Source organism: Apteryx mantelli, chromosome 1 (genome assembly GCF_036417845.1).
Source record: "Apteryx mantelli isolate bAptMan1 chromosome 1, bAptMan1.hap1, whole genome shotgun sequence".
In the NCBI taxonomy this organism is placed as follows: Eukaryota; Metazoa; Chordata; class Aves; order Apterygiformes; family Apterygidae; genus Apteryx; species Apteryx mantelli.
Window position 1 is genome coordinate 203,558,461 of NC_089978.1, and position 21,740 is coordinate 203,580,200.

A 21,740-nucleotide genomic window follows, 5' to 3' on the forward strand; every position below is an offset into this window, starting at 1 on the left:
TTCCATGTTGCTGAGAAAAAGTCATATGAATTTGATGTGTCAGTTCACTTCTGCTCCTTTTGCTGACTGCCCTAGAAGAGACGGGCACTGTGGATTGCATATAAAGGTCAAGTCTTCTGCATCTGGACTACAGCAGTAGGCCAGACCCGGCTGTGGAGGAGCAGAGGCTGGCTACTGAGCCTGTCATGTCTACAGAAGATGCCCTCATGCATAAAGATACGTGGTTACAAGTGGGCAAAGGTCTATATTCCCGATATAATTGTCTACCTCAGCATTAAAATCATTAAAAAGGAAACCACATCTTATGAGAGATGTTATTTGGGAACATTCTGCTCCCTGAATGTGGAATTAGGGGGCTATTCTTGAACTAACATATAGAAAACTCATTCCAATTTTATTAATGCAGCATGCTGACAATTTAAAAGCTGTACCAGAATTCTTATTTGATGCTGTAGTCAATACAGTACAATATGTCTTCAGTCTTGTTGATGCTAGCAAAAATTTTACAAACTATACATGATTTATGAGTAGTCTGTGCCTGGAGTAAGACTTCATAAAAAAAATGTAGAAAGTACTTATAATACTCTTATGAGCTCCATTATGCCTTTTCAGTGGATCATTCCACTGGCAAAGCTGTGACAACTTCGGACCTGAAAAGCATGTGATACTTGTAAAATCACTCCATAAAAATCAATCTGAAAATATCAACAATGACACACACTAACTTCACTGTTCTACACTTCTAACCTGTCTTCTGCTTATGATGTTCAACAGGCTCTTCTCAAACTATTAACTTTTGATTAAACCACTTTCAAATAAATTTGATAGAGATCGCAGAAATAGTAACTCCCTGAAAGTTTGAAAGTTTGGCATCAGGGCAGAATAAACAAATTACTAATGATTAATTAATGTTTATTAAAGCTCCTGCTGAGGGAAGATCTGCAGCTGGAGGGTCAGTCAGCATATATAGCCAGCACAAACCAGTGCTCACACTGCCAGAAGGCCAAATATGATAGGTAGGATATCTGATAGTACTTTGTAGGTGGGAAGGAGCACATGACATAGCAGTGAGGGGAAGTGGAGGACGCAGGAGGGAACTTGATACATTTTCAGGTTCTGAGAAGGACTGGGACTCTTGGAGGTTTGGGTGACATTAAGGAAAACTAGTCAGGATTGCAGGGGATAAAGAATATGTCTTCATTAGTCCCACTGTTCACAGAAAATTTTACAACTAAAACCACACATTGAATTTGTAATGTAATATATACTACATAACAAACTATTTTTACATCTGGTAATTGCAAATAAGTATTTTTTTTTCAGCCAGATTACATGATTTTGGTTAAGCTTTATAACTGTACTGAAGATTTCCTTGAAAAGTCACATAAACTTTGATGTGCAGATATTTCACTCTTTACAACCTAGCTATAACACTCTTCTTAGCTACAGTGCCAAGTTTTTATGCAATGCTTGGTTTCATGGCAGAATTCTTTGTATGAATATGGACATTACTATGGCAGATGTTTTGTGCATGTTTATTTTTTGTTTGTTTTCCTTTTAAAAAATTGTGTTATTTCTATGCAAATTCCTGGTAGTTCAGCAATTTTATTAAAAGCTGACAAATGTTCTCAGTATTGTATCTTCTAATAGGAATAACACTTAAATATAAACTGCCTTGTCAGCAACTTCTGCAGCACTTTGGGAGACATTCCAAAATTTTTTGTTTCATTTTAAAGTTCATTAATTTGACAGGCTTAGTATATACATGCAATATAAAACACTGCATTCCTAGCTTTCATTGAGATGCCTAAATTACAGGGAATATGATTTTGTCAGTTCACTTCCTTTCAGTTAATAATTAAAGAAACAACATATCTAACCATTTATTAGAGTCTGATTTTATTTACTGAATCCAAAACAAGCACAAGCTAGACACAAAATTGCAGTCAGAGGAAGTTTGGACCCAATTTTCTTTCGATTTTCCCAAATGAAAAATAAATTGTGACTTCTATGGTACGGAATGGGAGTGGTTTTCTGCATTACTAAGTATATGTATTGGTCTCATTACAGCCAACTGACAACATATCAGAACAGCATGACCATTTGAATAATGCAGGTAGAGACATTTTCACACTCTCTTGAGTAGCTGGATAGTATGCTACCAAAGCACTCTTGGACTGACTCACCAGTATCATTACAAACATCTGCCAGGGAGCTTATATTCTTATCACTTTTTAAGAAGGATGAAGCGATTAATGATGGAGATGACAGAAACACAGCAGTTCAACAAAGCATGTATTTTGTAATTAGAGGACCTAATAGCTAGCATTATTACATACACAGATAAATTCATTCTTAATGCAATTCCATTGATTTTAGTAGAGTTAGTTACACCAAGGATGAGAAGAATAAGACAGCAGTTCACAAAGGAAAAACAGAGATGAAAGGAATTATGCTTAATATAATAAAACCTACTGAAAACAGGATGACTTCCATACCTTAAAAGTGCAAGTATATGCTTAATCTCTGTACCCAAACAGTAAATGAAATGGAGGTGAAAGAAAGGCTGTCCTCCTCCAGGTCAAATTGTTTCATGGAGTGAGAGCACCATGTTATGATTTGACTTAAAAATAAAGACATAAAATGTGACTATAAAACTAAAGCTAGTCATCAAATTTAAATGTTTGGAATTTGCCTCCTACAAATACATTTTGCAACACTCCCCTATCCTGCACTAAAGACATTACCCCATCTCTATATATGTAAGTGTGATGCTCTGGATTGCCTGCACTAGCTTAGATATGCCAGAGCCTGGGTTCAATTTTACTAAAGGCTCCACGCCCCTTTTCTTCCACAAATAGCATCTTACTATTGACAAATTTCGAAAGTCTGCGAAAAAAGCCCTTTAACGATTATTTGACAAACAACACAAAGAATGAGGCAGCCTGCCTAAATCCTTAGGTTAGGACATAAACATCTAAGCCTGTGGAATCCAATCTTTTAATTACCATGTCTTTCCAGACTTAAATTTATTAGGTATCTCAAATTAGTCTGAATTTTAAATGTTAATGAAATTCTAAATTCTTCGTACTTAAATGCATACTTAGAAGTGAATATTTTGAGATGGCCACCTAAGGCTCCTCTGCTATCCCCCAGATTTAGGCAGACCAGAATATGAACCACTAAGCCACTAGGAGAAGTCAGAAAACATATGGTTCTACCTGTGGCTAACTAAAGATGATGACAACAGGCCCATTCATCTTTTGCCTAACTATTAAACTACTGATTAGACCATACATCTAGGAGGCAGGAAACCTGGGTTTTATGGCCTATTTAGAGCAAAGGGAATTGAATCCCTAGCTGCTACATTTCAGGAAAATGCCATGATCACCAGGCAAATGACCTGAATCAGACTATTTTTCACTCTTCTTCCAAAAGCTAAGCCACTGTGCAGTGAGGAATACAAATCATGAATCATGATGGAGAGCAGACAGGATAGAGTCTGCCCAAGCCCAGTAGATAAGACACTCAAAAGGGATTAAAATAGAGGCTACAGACTTATCTCGCTGAAACATATACACACTTTTAAACTGTCATTGGATAAAAACTAGCCTGAAGAGATTTGAACTGTCTCCTAGAGATATGTAAGTTGTCTATATAGCCACTGGAAAGAGAAAACTCAATGTCCTGATGTAGATCTAGATAGCACTTACTTCTCTGTTTGGATAGCAAAGTTGGGCACATTGGCTCATGCCCTAGGCTCAGACACTTAGACTGTGCCCAATTATGAATTCAAGTCAAAATTAACAATTCTCAGAAATAAATCCGATCATGAAATTGGTGTCCTTGTTCAAGCCCCAGATGTGTCAATCTCACAGGCCAAGTGAACTCATAGAATTGACTTGTACCTGATTCCTTCCCAAGCTAGAACAATATGTCCAACAACTGCAGCATGTTACACAGAGGATGTTCTGCTTTCACCCAAAGCAGCCCTGCGCACTTCTTAGCTACAGAAATCCCTTATCTTGTGATTCGAGGTAGTACCATCCCTTAAGGCATGACCAAATGCATCTCCAGCTGCATTACCCACTTCATGTGTAAGATAAAAAATTACAGAATCACAGAATCACAGAATCACTGAGGTTGGAAGGGACCTCTGGAGATCATCTAGTCCAACCCCCCTGCTCAAGCAGGGTCACCTAGAGCACATTGCACAGGATTGCATCCAGGCGCATTTTGAATATCTCCAGAGAAGGAGACTCCACCACCTCTCGGGGCAACCTGTTCCAGTGCTCTGTCACCCTCACAGTGAAAAAGTTTTTCCTCATGTTCAGATGGAAAAAAATTACTTCAGAGGTCTGTAAAATACTACCCCCAATGAAATATATCAGTGAGTCAGCATAATAAACATCACCATTCAACCTCATCCTATCCAGTCCAAGTATCTTTCAAAGGGGTGACTATCTCCTTTAAGGACTATCTAGAGAGACATAGATTCAGAAGGCTACCTGTACTGTTATGAGAACTGTGCATCAGTTTCCCCATGACCCCTAAAACTTTTACATATATGACATTTTTATCCTTATAGAATATCAAATTTTTTTTTTAGCTGGAACAATTACAAGAAATACTCTGCAGGAGAAATACAGAGATTCTTAAGATTTCATGGAGAAAGAGGGAGGGAAAAAATAAAAGGAATAGAAAAAAAAAAAGTGCTCAGAGATCTGGCCTATGTGAAGATTTACTGATTCTCACGTTATTTCAAAAGTCAGTTGTCCATTTTGTTACTGCTAATGATTTCAACTGTATAGGAAGGGAGTTCTTTCTGTCTTAAGGAAACATCTTCCACATACCCTCTGTGTATTGTTTCCTGTAATCTGTGATAAATTGAGATAACCTCAATTTTTCTTTTTAAAGACTAGACTCTGCACATTTTTTACTGCTCCAAGTCTAAACTTTCTGTGATCACAGATTCATTCTACTGAAGGCCTAATTCTGACTACAGGATGGATAAGACTGATTTAATACTGAAAAGAACTCCACCCATCCATACCTTCTCAGTCTGAAGTAGTACTCCATGGCATTATTTAGTATCAAGTTTTTGTGACCAGACCGCTGTCTGGTTGAATGGACAACTAATCACTGTGAGAAAGACTAAGTCTGTCTGATGACTCAGAGCTATCTCAGATACTCAGAATAGCACAGCCCTTCCCCTCATATGGTACCATGAGCAATACCACAATGACTTTTATAAAGACATTTAAAAATAATCAAAAAAACTTACAGCTGGTTAGAGCAATCAGTTCATGTGTTTCATATCTTAACAATACAAGACCGATTCCCACAGTATACTTTCTAGGTCTTTGTCCAAGCTAGCTTTGAACTGAAATATTGTTGGAATTTCCAGCCCTAAGAAACTATTCCACAGCTTAATAGACTGAAGTGCTAGTTTTTTTCTCCTAAATTTTTATTTATCCATATTTTTTTCTCTGCAGGTCACCTGATATGCTTCCTCTTCAATGTTATGATCTTGACTCAGTCACAAATTGTTACTGGCTTCATCTCTGGCTCCCCTATTAGCTCCACCATTTAGGTCAGTTCAGCAAATTTTGTGCTTTAAGTATTTCCACACAGACAATTCTACATGTGTTTGGTTGCTTTCTCTGATTGACCTCTGGGATCGGGATGTGCTTTACCTACATATACACAGGAGCTATCATCACTTAAATTTTAACTCCTTTAGGGATTTTTTCATTATTTTTCAATCCTTATGGATATCCTTCTTTTAAATTTCACTTAAGTCTTAGCTTAGATTTTAGTTGCCAAACTTCCAGACAGTGATAAGAGTGATTCTGACCTTTCACTCAACACACCTAAATTCAAATAAAAAATTATTTGGGGGAGATGGCACAGGATACTAAACACCTGTGTAGGAGTTCCTGAGATACTCAGAAATGGTTTGAGAAGCAAGGTGACTAAACTCTAATACTATCTGAGATGAGTTTATCAGAACCAAAAATGCGCCTAAGTAATCAGAGGTTTCCTAATCTGCTACAAATGCTCAAGTCACCTGGGCAGCACTGAATTCAGCATAAAAACATGACTGGAAGGGAGGAGTCCCTCCCTGAGGGCCAACATATTTATGATTCATTGAAAAAAAATGCATAAGTAGCCGGTGGATCAGTGCTCAGTGCTTCCTACTCCCTCAGAAGAGTCCCCTTCTTTCTAGGCCACAAAGTCGATTCCTTTTACTTATTTCCTCCTTCTGGACCCATCAGTCATTAACTTCTTTCTGCACAAGAGTTTCTGAAAGAAGGACTGCAAAGAAGCCTGGTCTGGGATACACTGGCAGGTGCTGTGATTTACAGAGAAGCATCGCAATCTCCTCTAGCTGCTCTGTGAAGATACTTTGTGAATGTCCTTATCTTGCTTCCCTGGTATCTGCAGAGTAGATACAGGTCTCAGGTACTAAAGGAAAGTAATTAAAAATGCCATACTGGGCCTACATGCTCCCCTCCCTAAGTGCATCACCTCTAAGTTTGGCGCCTAACATAAGAATTCAGGTCTTGATTATTATTTGCATTAGACATACAAATCTTACAGCTCAGTTAAACCCTCTGCAGATCTCAGCTAACTTCTTTTTAGCTACACAGGGAAATTAAATACTTAATTTTCACTGATGACTGGGCTCTACCTCCCCGCCACCACCTTTTTTTTATGACTCAGTGATCAGAACTGGCTCTTTGCTAGCTGTCTTCAGCTGCATTATCACATGTTCAGCTAGATCTAGGAATGTTCCTCCAAGACAGTCTTTCACCACATCAACATCCTGCTGCTTCCCAGCTATCAAAATTATTTCTTCAAGGGCATATCTTTGAGTTTTATGTGACATCCAGATTTCTTTACTATACTTAGAGATGTCCAATATCCATCAGTAGAAATAAGTATTTCTTCAGAAATCAGTCGATCACCACATTATTCACAGAGGGACTGCATTAAAGTTCAAAAGTATAGTCTCTGTGTTTATAAATGCCTTAATGTAAATGAGGAATAGTGGACCGGTATTAGAGAGCAGAGAAACTGTCTTTAAGGTCTGCACTCCAGAATAGTACAGCATCCCCCACAGTTTAGGATATGGGCTTTCAAATATCTTAGAGGATATCCCTCCAAATAAAGTACATTAAGGTATTTTCTATTAGGGAAAGAAATGCTTTATTTGCACCTCAGAGACAACTTATAGAATTCTTCAGTAAGTGCAAATGGGGAAGCACAGCGTTGCTAGCTGAAAGAACTAACTAGACACCCAGCAGCAGCTGCCAATGGCCCAGCAGGCATTGGAACTATGTAGATAAAGGTGGACATACCCCATCGGCTTTGGCCCAAGATAATTTAAACTGCTGTATCTCTGGGTTATTTCAGTCCTGTTCTACTCCCTCTGTCACCTAAACTACGTATTCCCATTCCTTCCTTGAGCCAGCACTTGTGCAACTCTGGAGGACTGCATTCAAGAGCTGATGTGGCTGAAAACTAACCTGGCAAAAACAGTGATTCTTGTTTGGCATTCCAGGCAGTTCCAAAAGCACTTAGTGCCTGCCCAAAAGAGAGGTCAGGCATGTATAGCCAGAGGGGGCAGGGAGAACTGGGGCAGTCTGGATATAGTTTGGTTTAGGCTACCATGAAGCTGCACTCTTAGTTGAAAGAAAGGTCTGATTCCTCTACATCTTGCTGCTTTATTTTCCTGTCCCACTCTCATTGCCTGTTTTTATTTGGATCAAGCATCAGCCAGTCTCGTTCACTTCCAACCTATCTCAGCCATGGAATGAGACTGCTCATCCCTACTGAAACACAGGCCTCACCATGATATTATCATGCTACAATAACTCTGCAAGCTGAATTGCCTCCCTGCATATCCTAGCATGCTCATATGCACGTGAACAGGAAAAGTAGATGAGAACAAACTCTCACAGGCAGGAGTTAACTAGATTGATAAACAGCCAACATTATCCTTTAGGTCTGTCCCCAGGGTAAGGAAACGTGTGCAGACATAATGCTGCTGAGTATCAGAGCTCTATTCCAGATGCTTAATGAAAATATAGCAGGATAATATAGGAAAACACAAATGTCTGTTATGTGCCTGCTTTCCACAGATTTTCAATAACACTTAAGGACTTAACATCTTTTATGCTTTTGAAAACATTGCTAATAAAATAAAATTAGACCTTTCACAAATCTGTCACTTCCTGGACCACCTTGACCTACTTCAATAAACTCTTTTTAACTATTATTATGTGCTGTTTAAAGCTCCTCAGTCAGTTTCTTGTTGAAATGACAGTTTTCAATGTGACAGGCCTTTCTGAATTAATTTTCAAGTATGATTCTAAAAGATAATGTGTCAAAAGAAATATCAAAATTCCTATACTATCACATCTATTTCACGTTTTTTATTCATTGCCTGTTTTGTTCAGTCCAAGAATTACAGCTTGTTTTGCATGATTTAACAGAACTTTTTGGGGGCATTCTGAAAAAAGAAATGTTTCAAAATGGATGTATATGTGTAACAGCTTCATCTTCTAACATTTGTACCATGAATATTCACACTATGTGAAATGGATGTATAATATTTTTAGTATCGTTTTAAGTTCTTGATGTTAATATGACACATCAGTTTCCAACCTTCATAGTTTCCCGCTACATGCCCACAAAAAAACATGATTTAAACTATATACTCTTTGATTTATAGTGTCAAAAAGAAAATCCCACAAGTTTATTTCTTTTCTTGTAGTTGGAATTTTTCTTTTCCTGCTCTATAGTTGAAGATTAAGAAAGAAACTTTATGGGCTATATAAAGATATACAATGGAGGAAATCTGAGATCTCTGATTTTTTGTCCTAGTTGACTGATCTGAACTATAAATTGGGGATAATATTTTCCTGCTTGACCTTTTATCTTGAATTTTAAGGCAGCTACCACATCTATGCCCACAAAATACTGAATTGGAGACTAGTAGATTAAAACCTCTGATACCTTAACTGTGGACAATGTGAGAAAATAGTAGCTAAAAAACACACAGAAGTATTTCTCAAATTCTGTGTTGGACCTTTTCCATTTTTCCTCTCCATTTGCATTACCAAATCTATTTTTTCTTCCACATATACAATGTATCCTGCAGTCCCCTTCAGTTCATCTACATGGCAGACAGCATCTTTTGAATCACCTTTTAAAAAACAGTGCCTTATGTTACTCACAATGAATCAAGAACTTGCAGAGTATTCTTCAGGGTTGTTTCCCCAAATAGTCTCTTTTTTGCAATCACTTATTAAATTAAAATTTATTTTCTCATATTTATGCAAGAAATCAGAACTTTCAGACAAATGTCAATCTTTCACAAAGCATACTAAACCACTGTAAGAGTGGGCAACACCATATGAAACTGGTTTAGCAGATGAGGAATGGGACTTAGTTGCTTAACATAGTCATACTGTGACCTAGCATGTCCCACGTGGCCTTCAGCTGCCACGCCACAAAATCACAGAATCACAGAATAGTTGGGGCTGGAAGGCACTTCTGGACATCATCTAGATCACGCCCTTGCTCAAGCAGGGTCGCCCACAGTAGGTTGCCCCGGACCATGTCCAGTCAGGTTTTGAATATCTCCAAGGTTTTGAACATCTCCACAAACTCTGTGGACAAGCTGTTCCAGTGTTCAATCACCCTCACAGTAAAGAAGTATTTTCTTTTCTTTTAAGCTTGTCTCAAACTGTTATACTTGTCTAAAGCAAGGATTAGAAACACGACTTTTAACCTTGTTGAGACTTAAGACATCCAACACATGCTAACTTGCTTGGAAATTAACAGAAAGGAATCCACTCCCAGTACCGGAATGATGACCCATATGTAAATGATGACACTACTGTAGATAGTTAGAGCAATGGAAACACTGTTCACAGCATAGACATCTCTTGAAAGCCACGGAATAAATAACTAGTTGATTCTAATTCCCAGTGATACAAATCTACAGAGTGTACAATGGAACACATGGATTTGACACATCAAGAATAGATATTTTCTCTTACAATACAAAACTGAGCACGAGGACTATTAGGAGGGATATCAAATTAATCAAAAATATTATTATAAGGTTCAGTTAAAGCACTGGTGCACGCCTAGGGTTGATTCTGTAGATATGCAATTACATTAGAATGAGAGGTTAATTATTAGTAACCTAGTTCTGGTAGTACATATGTATGCTCACGCATGCAAATATCATGACTTTTTTATCTTAACAATATCTGCAGAAGAGGTGTTCATGTCCTGGCCTTCCTCAGCTTGGTATACGAATATATAAGGTAGAACATATATAAGGTAGTTCACTCTAACTGCAGATGCATGCTGGGAAAGACCCTGGAGGAAAGAGAAAGAGAGAGCAGGAATTGACTATACATGTGGACCACACACCTTAAAGAACTCCAGTCACTGGTACATGTTCTCTTTTCCCGCTTTATAGTCTGAGTCCACGTGCAAACTGATGATTCCAATAGATGACACCAAGGAATACCTATTTATTCACAATTATGTGGTAGTGGGCTCAGAAAACATTACTCAAATAGCAATTTTAGGACCACCCTACCAAGACCTGTATTAGTTCTAGAGGCCAATGTTATACATAATGCTTGATCAAGAGTGGTCTCAGAGACCATGAATGTCTAGATGACTGACAGCAGCTGTTAAGAATGGAGACATTTCTTAGTAACATTAACATCTGTGACATTTCTTAAACCCAACTTCTAGAGATTCAGCAAAAAATTCAGAATGAGCACGACTGAGGATGATCTGCAAGAGGATCAAGCTGAGGAAATGATCTGTCTCAGCACATGAGGGTACAGAGCCCTGATACCTCTGCTGCTGCTAAGAACATCCCTCACAAGGCAGAGGCAGGCATTCCATTACGATGAGGGCCACAAAGAAAAAAGAAGACCAAGAAGAGATTGGGACTTACTATTGTGCATGTATATGGACAAGCATTCTGGTCCCACAGCTTAAATATAGCCAAAGATTCTGATCCCCCAACAATCTTGGCCATGAATAATGGAAAATTCAGGATCATAATTTCTTGCTTGCTTCTTATGACAATTCTTTGGATCAAGATGAAGGGATACATCAACCTCATGAAAAGTATTCTCTCTAATCTTGGTCTGTATGTAGTATTCTTGTTACAGTTAGGTCAGTGAGGAAACTTGGTTTAATGAACTGCTGATAAGTGGATCAAACGCATAATGTATTTGTTCCATAAATTGACCCCCCCCACAAAGTGGGAGGGGGAAACTTAATACGACATGGCATGGCATGCCTGAATCATTCCACTGCTTTAATCTAGTATAGTCTGAAGGCTTATTCTGGTGAGTATGGTGTCCGAAAATGACACTGAGCTAGAACTGGGCGAATGTCAAAAAACTCCCCAAAACAGCTTGACCGAAAGAAATCAGCTGACCTGTGGTGATGTGAAATGCACACTTAGAAATACTCAGATCTGGGATATAGCTGATGCTAAGCACAGGAATGCTAGAGTTATGTGTGTACCTAACAACAACATAAAGATCACTGATAAGGACAATTATAAATAATATTTGTATTTTTAAGTTACTCTGAATTTCTAAACCTCTTAAAATATTAACTCAGGACTTCCAAATTCTCTGAGATAGGTAATTAAGGATTGTCAATCTTATGTTTACTGCTGGGGAAACTGAGGCAGAGACGTTTAGTGACTTACCCAAGGCCACAGAGGGAGTCACTGTCAGAGCTGGGATTAGAGCTCAGGAGTTTCTGGCTCCCAGTCCCAAGCTCAGACCACTAGACCATGGCCTCAGGACATTTCCAGTTGGTCTTCAGTCTAAAAAAAAGTAAATTCTCAAGTATGTTACAAATATGTAACATATATATATATTTCTTTTTACTCTGAAAATTGAATGTAATGGTATGAATGAGAACACATTGTTGGTAAGTCAATGATGAAAAACTAGTTGGTACATCTTATCCAATTTATCTTTATCATACGTCTGTGTATGATAAAGATCTGCAGAAAAAACTTAATTTAAATTGCAGCCAATACAAACAACTGTAGTATTTCTCAGGGTAAGGAACAAATTGCCTTTCCAACCCAGCCAGCATGTCATTTATATTAATGGCAAGGAATGCTAAGTTGCTCTGTGTGTAAGTAAACTCTATTAAGAAAGTCATGTCCCTTGGTGAAGCTAGATCCTTAGTAAATTTTACTAGCTAAGCACTGAGCTCCATGTCAGAGTAATTACACCTTTTATCCACTCTGAGCTCTCTCTTAGCTTCTTCATTTCTTAATTTCCCACTTCAGCTAATTTAGCAGTAAAATCACGAAGGTTTAGAAAGGTTAGCTACTGAGGAACTGGCGCATGAATGTTCTGTTAAGCTCCATGCATTGAAATCACATCATGTAGAAGAAGGAATTAATTAAGTAACAATTAGGAAGTGATGGATCATTGACAACATATATACACTTTGGTGCTAAAATTAATCTCCCCTGTAAAGCCAATACATTGTGTATCTTCTCATTTAGACACTGGCAAGTTTTGTACTTGAAATATAAAAGAGCAGCAGTATCTGGGGAAAAAAAAAAAGGAAGACAGATCTTCTGGCACTATTGAAACTACATACTCTTTTGAAAAAATTGTATAACTTCTTTTTTTTTAAGAATTGAATGAGTAAAGAGAATAGCAAAAGCAGAACAATATTTTTAAGGCAGGTGATTTTAAAGTGACTGTACGGACATTTGTTATATGAAAGTACTTAGTATGTTCGAAGTGCTAACAATTGTGTAATATTCTCTCCCTTTCTTCTTTTACAAGCATCTTCTTTTACAAGTTGCCATACTGTTTCCTTGTATTGACAGTCAGCTGCTTAATATATAGATTGGCAGTTAGCCCAGTCAATCCTCAATTCTAAAAGCCTCTTAGCAGATGAAAAATCCTTGGTTCATTCACACCTTGTAGAAAGGATGACAGGGCAGAAGTGACATCCAGATTCATTTAGAGTATACTTTGAGTCTGATTCTCCTTTGCCTTGCACCTTGTGTAGTCATTTATAGCTGTGCAAAGTGAGCACAAAATGGATATAAAACACTGCTACCCATGTGAGGAGAGAATTTCGATTTGGTTGCATTATTTCCAGAGGTGATTACAAAAAGTGCCAGGTACTGAAAAAATCTGGCTCCGCATAGAAAGTCTAAACAATTTTGACACAAAGCATAGAGTGGCAGCAGCACTTTCCAAACAACTTATGGAAATTGCACTTATGGTTTGGAGAAAAGGGTATTTTCATTTGCTGTTTGCTTGGTATTTTCATAGGAAAAAAAAATTAAATGTTAAACTCATTATGGAAAGAGAATCTTCTTTCTTCCTTTTTTGGCAGAAGTACATTTAACTCTATGACCTAAAGTATATTCTCACATGAAAAGGGACTTATCTCCCAGACAGGATCTCCACTAGTACTACCTTTTCATGTGCTACTTCTAATCCCAATACTTAAAAAGTTGTACTTTGACACAGGCATCTGAAATGAATGCAAGAGTTGGTATTGTCACGACAGCTGCTCTCAGTCCATCAGAGTTCAGTACTGTTCTGCCTTTAGCATGGGTAGCAAATGATTGTCTTCAGCATTTACCAAACAGTGATATCTCTGCTACATTACATATCATCCCTATGATAATGCAAGATCTACTGCTAAGTATCTTCAAGATACAAACTAACAATAGCAGGAAAGGCCTGCAAATATTACATTAACAACTGTGTGGCAAAATCGAAAGTTAACAAATTAAGGATTGCATCCTTCTGTCACTGGAGATGTGGTCAAGAATTATTTCCACTGAATATTAGACATTTAATGTGTAGTAATTCACTTAATATATTTGGCCATTAATTACCCCATGGTTCCTGCTGACCATTTTTCTGGCCCTTCCCAGAATACTGCTAACCCTTTCTGCTATGCTTAGATGCCAGTATTGTCCCAGCAACTCAGGTATGTTGATTAGGAGCAGAAAGAGAAGTTACCTGACTTCAACAGCAGCTGCTGGCCCAAGAATACTGCTACAAGAAATAACGTCTCTTGGTATTTCTGTTTAGTGTGTTTTCTTTAATGGGCTTTATCAAAGTCATGCACTTCATACGGTTAATGTAAGACACAGTTTTCCAAAACTTCCCTTACCCTTCAACCAAGCAGCAACAGACCAAATGCACATTTCTGATTTTAGTAATAGTGTATTACAGCTTGGGCTGTTTCTTATTTTGTTTCCCCCCGACACATACCCTCTTTCTGGATTCAGAGCTTCTTGAAACACTCTGAGCTGCTAGTTTGGCTTGACTGAAAAGTACTATGTGTGTTTGTTTGTATGTTTGTATATGTGATACCAACTGTTGAAAGCTGCTTCAATTACATCAGGGCTTACGCTCATAGCTGCTCTACAGTTGGTTCTTGGGTTGAACCTCTCCTCACCAATGACAACCATGTCTCCGTGTAGGATAGAGTCTGTTTAGTAATATCGCACTTGCCATAGCCATAATTTTACCAAGATGAGGCATGATTATGATTTTATTTATCTTAATCAAAATCATGACTAATTCCATTCATGTCAGTAGTAATAAAGAGCTACACAAACAACTAAGAGTTCAGAATCGGGCTTCTGGTGTTAAATCTGACAGGATATAAACTGAGTCTGAATCACTTTGTTAAAGACAGATACTGAAGCATAGATCCTCTGCTTGTTTACATTACTCAGTCATACCATTAGCATAAAACATCAAATAAAGAACTGTAAGGATCGTTGGAAATGTGTCACAGTACATGAGTTTTCTGCTTTACCTTTGGTATAGAAAATACCCCTGAATTAATGAGATTTAAGATACTATTTTTGGTATGCCGAAGTTATAGTAATATTAGGTCTCTTTGCCCTTGGAACTTGCTGTTACTATTTCAAACACTTATTTTCTACCTTTGTTTTTATGTCACCATTACATAACTTGAATGCAAAAGATCTAAAGGCAAACAATATTTAAGCAACACCTCACAGACTGAGTTAGTTTTGCAGTGCTGTCCATTAAGCAAATTATGTCTGACAAATACAGGAGTATCAAAACAGTGATCACAATTCATAAAGTTTGCTTTGTAGATATATCATAATGTATCACCAAATCTTTTTTCATTTTTAAAAGTGAAAACATGCTAATTTTCCAAAATACAGACATTCTAAAACAATAAAGGTTTTGCACTAGTGTCTATCTCCTGCTCAGACAGAAAAATTGTGCAGGGGATGATGGGCCTTAATTTAGTTCTCACTAATAAGTACTTTTACGATAGAATGGCAAGTAGAGTTTAAGATTAAATATTCTTGAAATTGCACTTATTTAAATATAGGTTCAAGCTCCCTGTAAACATTAAAAAAAAAAAAAAAGATTATAGGGAGAAAATATCATTTCAGGAGGTCTAGCAAGCTATCAGAATGTTGCTCTATTATACCTCTTCAGATCTTTTAAATTTTTTGAAGTCAAAGAATTATTGGTGTTTGAGAACATTTTCTAGAAATCTAGTCCCCAGAAACTATCACTGTCATATACACTGTCAGCTTCATTACAATTTCTTCAAGTGGACCCAGGACACCACATCAGATATTTGAAGGTTTTATCACCAAACTAGAACCAAAAGGTAGCTAAAAGAAGGGCTCTCTTACTACGTTTTCTGTAGGTCTCACTTACTGTCTCATTGAAAGCTGAAGCTCTGTCTGTGAAACTTGCTTTTTCAGCATAGTGGGAATAGCAAAACTATTTCCTGCCCAGTTCCTGATGAAAGCTTTCTTTTCACCCTGCTGAACTGAACCCATGTGTTCAGTTTTATACCCTACACTTCCTCAGCATAAGAAAATTCTTGCATAGTAAAGCAAAAAGATACAGTGTTCAGGCTGAATATAAGTGTTCTATAAACCACTGGTCCCTTTCAAGCAAACCTGTATATAATTCTCCCTTTTAGCAACTGTGGCAATTATACATTTTTCCTGTCTTTGTGTTAGCATGGATATGTATTTCAACAAGCCCATTTGGGCACATAATTTAATTATAAGGCATCAGACTTTACATATCTGTGCTGAAATACAATTAAAAATCTCACTCTTTATTTTTCAGTAAACTGCAGTGAAAGAGAAGCTGAAGAACTATAGAAAGACAAGTGGCCTACCGTGGTTGTCTTTATCCGTCCCCCTGGTTGTGTGCAGGTCCAGCCTGATTTATTGATTAGCAAATCACAGCCTTCTCCTTCTAAACATGGAAGCATTTCACACCACTGTTTTGTTTTGATAATTCGTGCTATGGAAGAGAAAAACAAAAACAGTTGGCAGAAGGGTTCACATTTCACTTATCTCTGAACACTTTCTCATTAGAGTTGTCTATAATGCAGCCATAGGTTATGATGTAGACAGCCTGAGGCAATTTACAAAATTATTTACAACACCTGCTGTGCCAAACAATTTCATAATAAAAACAGAACTTAAAAAACAACAGCAAAACACAAGACAGCCCTCTTGTAAGCAAAAAGAACATAAAAGTTAGCTAATTTTCTAATTCCACACTCCCTCCAGTCGGTGTAGTATTGTTGAGGGTGCTAATAACTGAAGACTTACTATTATTACTAATCATTATGGTATCCAAAAGTAACTTAAACTGAGATCCTTTGTGTTAGACCCTGTACAAACCTGAACAGACACTTCTTATCCTGAAGAGTTTGCAGAGTAAATAGACATGAGAGACAGTGGTGAGAGAAGTGCTATATTAAACAAGGAGAAGGAACAAGGGAATGGCAGTGATTGTGAAACTGTGATAATCATAGCAGTAGGCATGGTTAGGGGCAGGAATGAGGAACCTAAGAAGAAGAAGTATTAAAGGAAGTAAAGGCTAAGAAATTGTGGGGAAGGAGCCTGTAAGCAGAGGGAAAAGACTGAAGCGTAAACCTCATTACACTGTTATTACAGGGGAAAGGAAGTCGCCAGGCAGCTCCCTAACTGCAAGGCACCGTGTTGCGTGCTTTGTGGCTCCTGCTAGCACCTAGTGTCTCTGGCAAGCTGTTTCTGCAAAATTTCCTCAAGGTCATGTAGCAAGCAGTCTTGGAACAACAGAGCTCTGATTGCATTAAACAAGCTGTGGAGGAGCTGTAGGCAGAGAGTTTTTTCTTCAGAGAGGGGAAAGCAGTGGGGAGGGTAATTCTTTTTGTGTGTGTGTGTGTGTGTGTTCCCCTCTGTAGTATCTGAGTTCCTTCTGGTGGAGTATTGAGCATTATGACAAATATCTAACATTTCATTATTCTTTCATTCTCTCCCTATAGTCAAAAGTTTATTGTAGAGTGTTGAGTTTGGGATACATACACAGAGATGTGCTCACTTGAATGGTACCATATGTTCATGCTAAATGAGGCAAGGACCCCAAAACACTGCATCTTTTATTGAGACTAAAATGAGATAAGGTTCTTAGTGCATAGAAAACCGACCTCAGTTCCTTCAGAGATGATCTCAATAGTCTTGGGCTTCACTGTGAAAAAGCTTTGCCACCTTAATTCCTTTGTAAGTGTGTTCAAGCATAAAAGTGCAGAACAACCGAGTTATTCCAGATACAGGGACACAGACTATGCCTTCCCCTATAGTGATGTGTGACACCATTCTCACGCAGCAGATCTTCAGCCAAAACAACCCCCCCCCCCAAAAAAAAAACAAACAAAAAACACAGGGGAAATGTTCAGAAAGATAAGTGTACAAGAAGCTTATGGTGCTCCAAATTAATTTTGGGTCCAAGGAGCTTAAAAGCAGGCCTTTTTAACCTGGTGGCAGTTCCAGCTGTCCCTGCTCACCTGAACATGCGAGTCAGCATCACTATTTTCCTGACTTCCTCTGTCTGAAACTACTTAAGAATACAATTCCCAATGCCACTAGAACACGGCAACAAATAGAACTACAATTTAAAGTCTTTTAATAAAATCCATTCCAATATTTTGACGTGAACAACTTGCATCCTCAGTCCCAGTACAATTGCTGGTGAGCTCTAGCAACATAATGAACACTGATTTATTTCAGTGGAAGCTCAATCTGAAATTCATATTAAGATTTTCATTATAAAAAACACTTCAGCTCCCAAGCCTCTACATAGGAATTTGCACTGATCATTAGGCAATATGTACCACTGAAGGAATTACTCCCAAACAATTTTCATAACCACAAATTTTTTGAAGCAGATCCACTAAGTTTTTATAACACCTATTATAAAGAAATCTGGATTGCACTTGGGGTCTGTATGCACTACTCTACCAAGAACCGGATCATAGCAGTTTTCAAGGGTAAAATCTCCTATGTAACAGCTAATAGTCTCATCCTTCCCGAGGCAAGGCATGCATCCAGTTGTGTGCTTTACAGAAAAAGCTCAGTAAATTAACAGCAAACCTCATCCACCTGCATTCACATATTTTGCAATTCACATATCAAAATGGCTATTTTTATCAATGACTCAACCATATGAAGAATCACTGAAAGACTGAATAGTCAGTTAAACTCCAAAATACATATTAGATTGCCTCGACTCTCTCAGGTGGGAGGTTTTCCTGGAAACGTAATTTTAACTAATCTTTAAAAAATATTTCTCTTTTCTGTGAATTACTCTTGGTATTTGCTTGGTTGCTTTCTCAGAACGGATCTGTCTGCTATGTCACAAATATACGGAGTCCTTGTTCTGGGTATTGGCTATACTCGCACAAATTTAGAACACACCAAGAGAATTTTATAGGACATAAAATCTAAAACATTTCTGTGTTAAATGCATAGACTAGCTCATACATTTAGGCCCTGAGAATTCAAATATCGTATTGTTGCGGGGGGGGGGGGGGGGCAGTGGGGATCTACTCAGTTCATCTGGTTTAAAGCAAATCAGGATCAAAATGGTTTATTAATCTATTAATGACAGGCAACCAGCAATCAGTGAACTATACATTCAGGATCAATACCAGTAGCACTAACCACAATACTTGACATCACACAATGTTAACAAACACTTGCAAATTCCTAAATACCTCTCTAACTAATCCCAAGAGGTTGTAACACACCCGCGCCCCGCCCGCCCCCGCGGAGGCGGCGCCGAAGCCCCCGCGCGGCCCCGGCGCCCCCCGGCTCCCGGCGCTGCCCCCGCACTGCCGCTGCCGCGCGGGGCAGCTCCCCGCGGCGCCCCCCCCCCCCCCCCCCCCCCCGGTTACGGGTTTGCACGCTGCCCCTTCGCGCCGCTTTCCGAGCTGACCCCTGCGTCGTTCCCAACGCCTCTGGGGAATCCCCCGGAGGCTGCTTCATCCGCCTGATGGCCGCCTTCCTCCTCGACATGGCCGGTTTGGGGCAAACTCTCTCCACACACTGTTGCATATTTGTTCCGCAAACACAGACACACACACACACACACAATTTACACTCACATTCACCTCTTAACAGGCATTGTCATCTAGGCCATTTGCCAAGAGTAGGCCATGCAGGCACCCTCACACTTTTGTATAAATGGAAGTTTTTACAGGCATATTTTTCTGTTAAGCACATGCAGCCACATTTCTAGAGCCCAGGCCACAGCCGTATCTGTGGGATTATGTCTGTTTTTGCATTTTTGCTTTTCAGTTTGCCCATTATAGCAGAATGTCACAGTGAAGCAAAATACATAATATATAGAACAAAGTATAGAACAATTTTATCAACATATTATCAAGAATTTTCATCAGTAATTTAAACTGAGTTACACTAGTCAAAGCAAAGGAATACGATATATTTCCTGAGGCAGTATCTGTGCATTTTTACTGTGTACATTCATGAGGGGTGAAATTCAGCCCTGTGCACACAGACAGCAAAAAGACTATCAGACTCTTGGAAACCACTCCAAGCTCCATTATAGAGAATTAAGTGGCACTTACATGATACATAGGCTTCGTGCAGACCTTCTGCAGAGAACTGAATTTCATCTTAAGAATCTGATCTGACACTACTTTGCGTCTCCTAAGAAGGGCTGTGCCCCTTTGCTTCAACCGAAGTTAATAGGAACTGACGGTGCTCGGCACGTGGTAGAGTTGCTTTCTTGGATACCGTTGGAACTGGGGAACAAATGGAGCCTGTCCAAGGGCTTCTCATACAAACTTTTCAGATGTGTTCCAGGCAGGCAGAGGTTACAGCGACATGATGCCAAGCTACCCGCTAACATGTTCTTAACTCTTTTGTATAATACAGCATTTTGCAATGGATTTCCAGTTACTTATAAAAAAAAGTCTGTGTCCACAATCGGTATACGCCAATTTAAGAATGTGTAACTTGGAAGTGTTTCAAAGCATCCTGGATGATTTTCTGATAAATACTGCACCTAGATACGTTTTGTCACTAAGTTTTGCACCTGCCTTAACATAACATATACTTTTCTATAGAAAAATAGCTTATTTTCTATACTTTCTTTTCACACATTTGCTGTTCGTTCAGACTGTTAGCAGCTGCTGCATCTCACAACTGAAAAGCATGAACTTTTTGTGACAGCAAAAAGAGAGAGAAATTTTGTTCAGCAGCAGTAAATGCAGAAACTTACAGCCATCTAAAAACATGTTACACTAAAACACAGAAAGATTATTACACATCTTTTTTAATGTTGGAGAAGCAACTTGGACATAAAATAAAAATTTATATTACTTTTTCATTGAATAAGAATATTGGTAAAAACATTTGGATACTGAGATTGATTTCAGAACACACAGTACTCCTAGACATGAAAACTGACATGTGAAATGAATATTAGCAGATCATAATGAAAAACATAGTATAGGAAGCTAAAGAAACAACAACAACAACAACAACAAAACAAAACAACAACAAAAAACCCTTTGTTAATGTTTATCAGCCAGTTCCAGATGCCTGAAGTAGAGGAGTGGAAGATTCTTTGTAGTGGACAGTAGGGAAAATTACATGATTCTTAAGTGAGGGCTGAGATCACTTATAGTTCTCATCTAAATGAATATAACTATGGATGTCCTCCTTCCAATTATTTTGTTCTGTGATAGCTTGTAGCTCTTAAAGCAAGATGTAAAATAGGCACAGGAGAAAATATTTCTTTTTTTGATTTTCATACATTATTGCACTATCCTTTTCTTTGCACTTTGAAGAAAGCTAATCAGCATAGCTGATTCCCAAAGTTCACAAATGCCTTTGGGTTCATCAGTTTAGATGTAGCTAGACAAACATCTTTATCCTAGTGATCTCCTTCCTCTTTTAACTCTGAGCAGGATCCACAGCATTTACTACTTGATCACCTTCAACTGATCACTGGTTCCATCATCCTACTCCTCTCCCAACCTCTCTGTTCTCTGTACCTCATGTTTTTCTTTTTCACATCTTCCATTTTATTCAGCTGTAACCTCCCTTCTTTACTATTTTAACATTTTGCTCCAGCCTCTTCTCTTCTCTGCTTGATTCAGTGCAAATGTGTGTGTCTACTTGTCAAGGATCCCAAACCACTTTGCAGATCTTGCTAAGTTTAACTAGTTTTAACTATGCCTGGTAAATGATGATCATTGTCCCCATTTTGTACAGAGGTTAATCAACTTGCCCAGGGTCACACAAGTTCATTACAGAGGTGGAAGCAAAACCTGAGGTCTCAAAATTCTTGGTGGTCACTAGCAAGGAGACC

General features: G+C 38.4%; 1 protein-coding gene across 1 annotated transcript in view; it reads right to left on the minus strand.

Annotated features, from left to right (window-relative positions):
* TAFA5 (TAFA chemokine like family member 5) overlaps nucleotides 1–21,740 on the minus strand; it is a 435,064-nt gene that overhangs the window by 63,254 nt on the left and 350,070 nt on the right. The window contains exon 4 of the mRNA XM_067289975.1: nucleotides 16,249–16,376. Within this exon, the coding sequence (XP_067146076.1) occupies nucleotides 16,249–16,376 (128 nt within the window). The remainder of the gene's footprint in view (nucleotides 1–16,248; nucleotides 16,377–21,740) is intronic.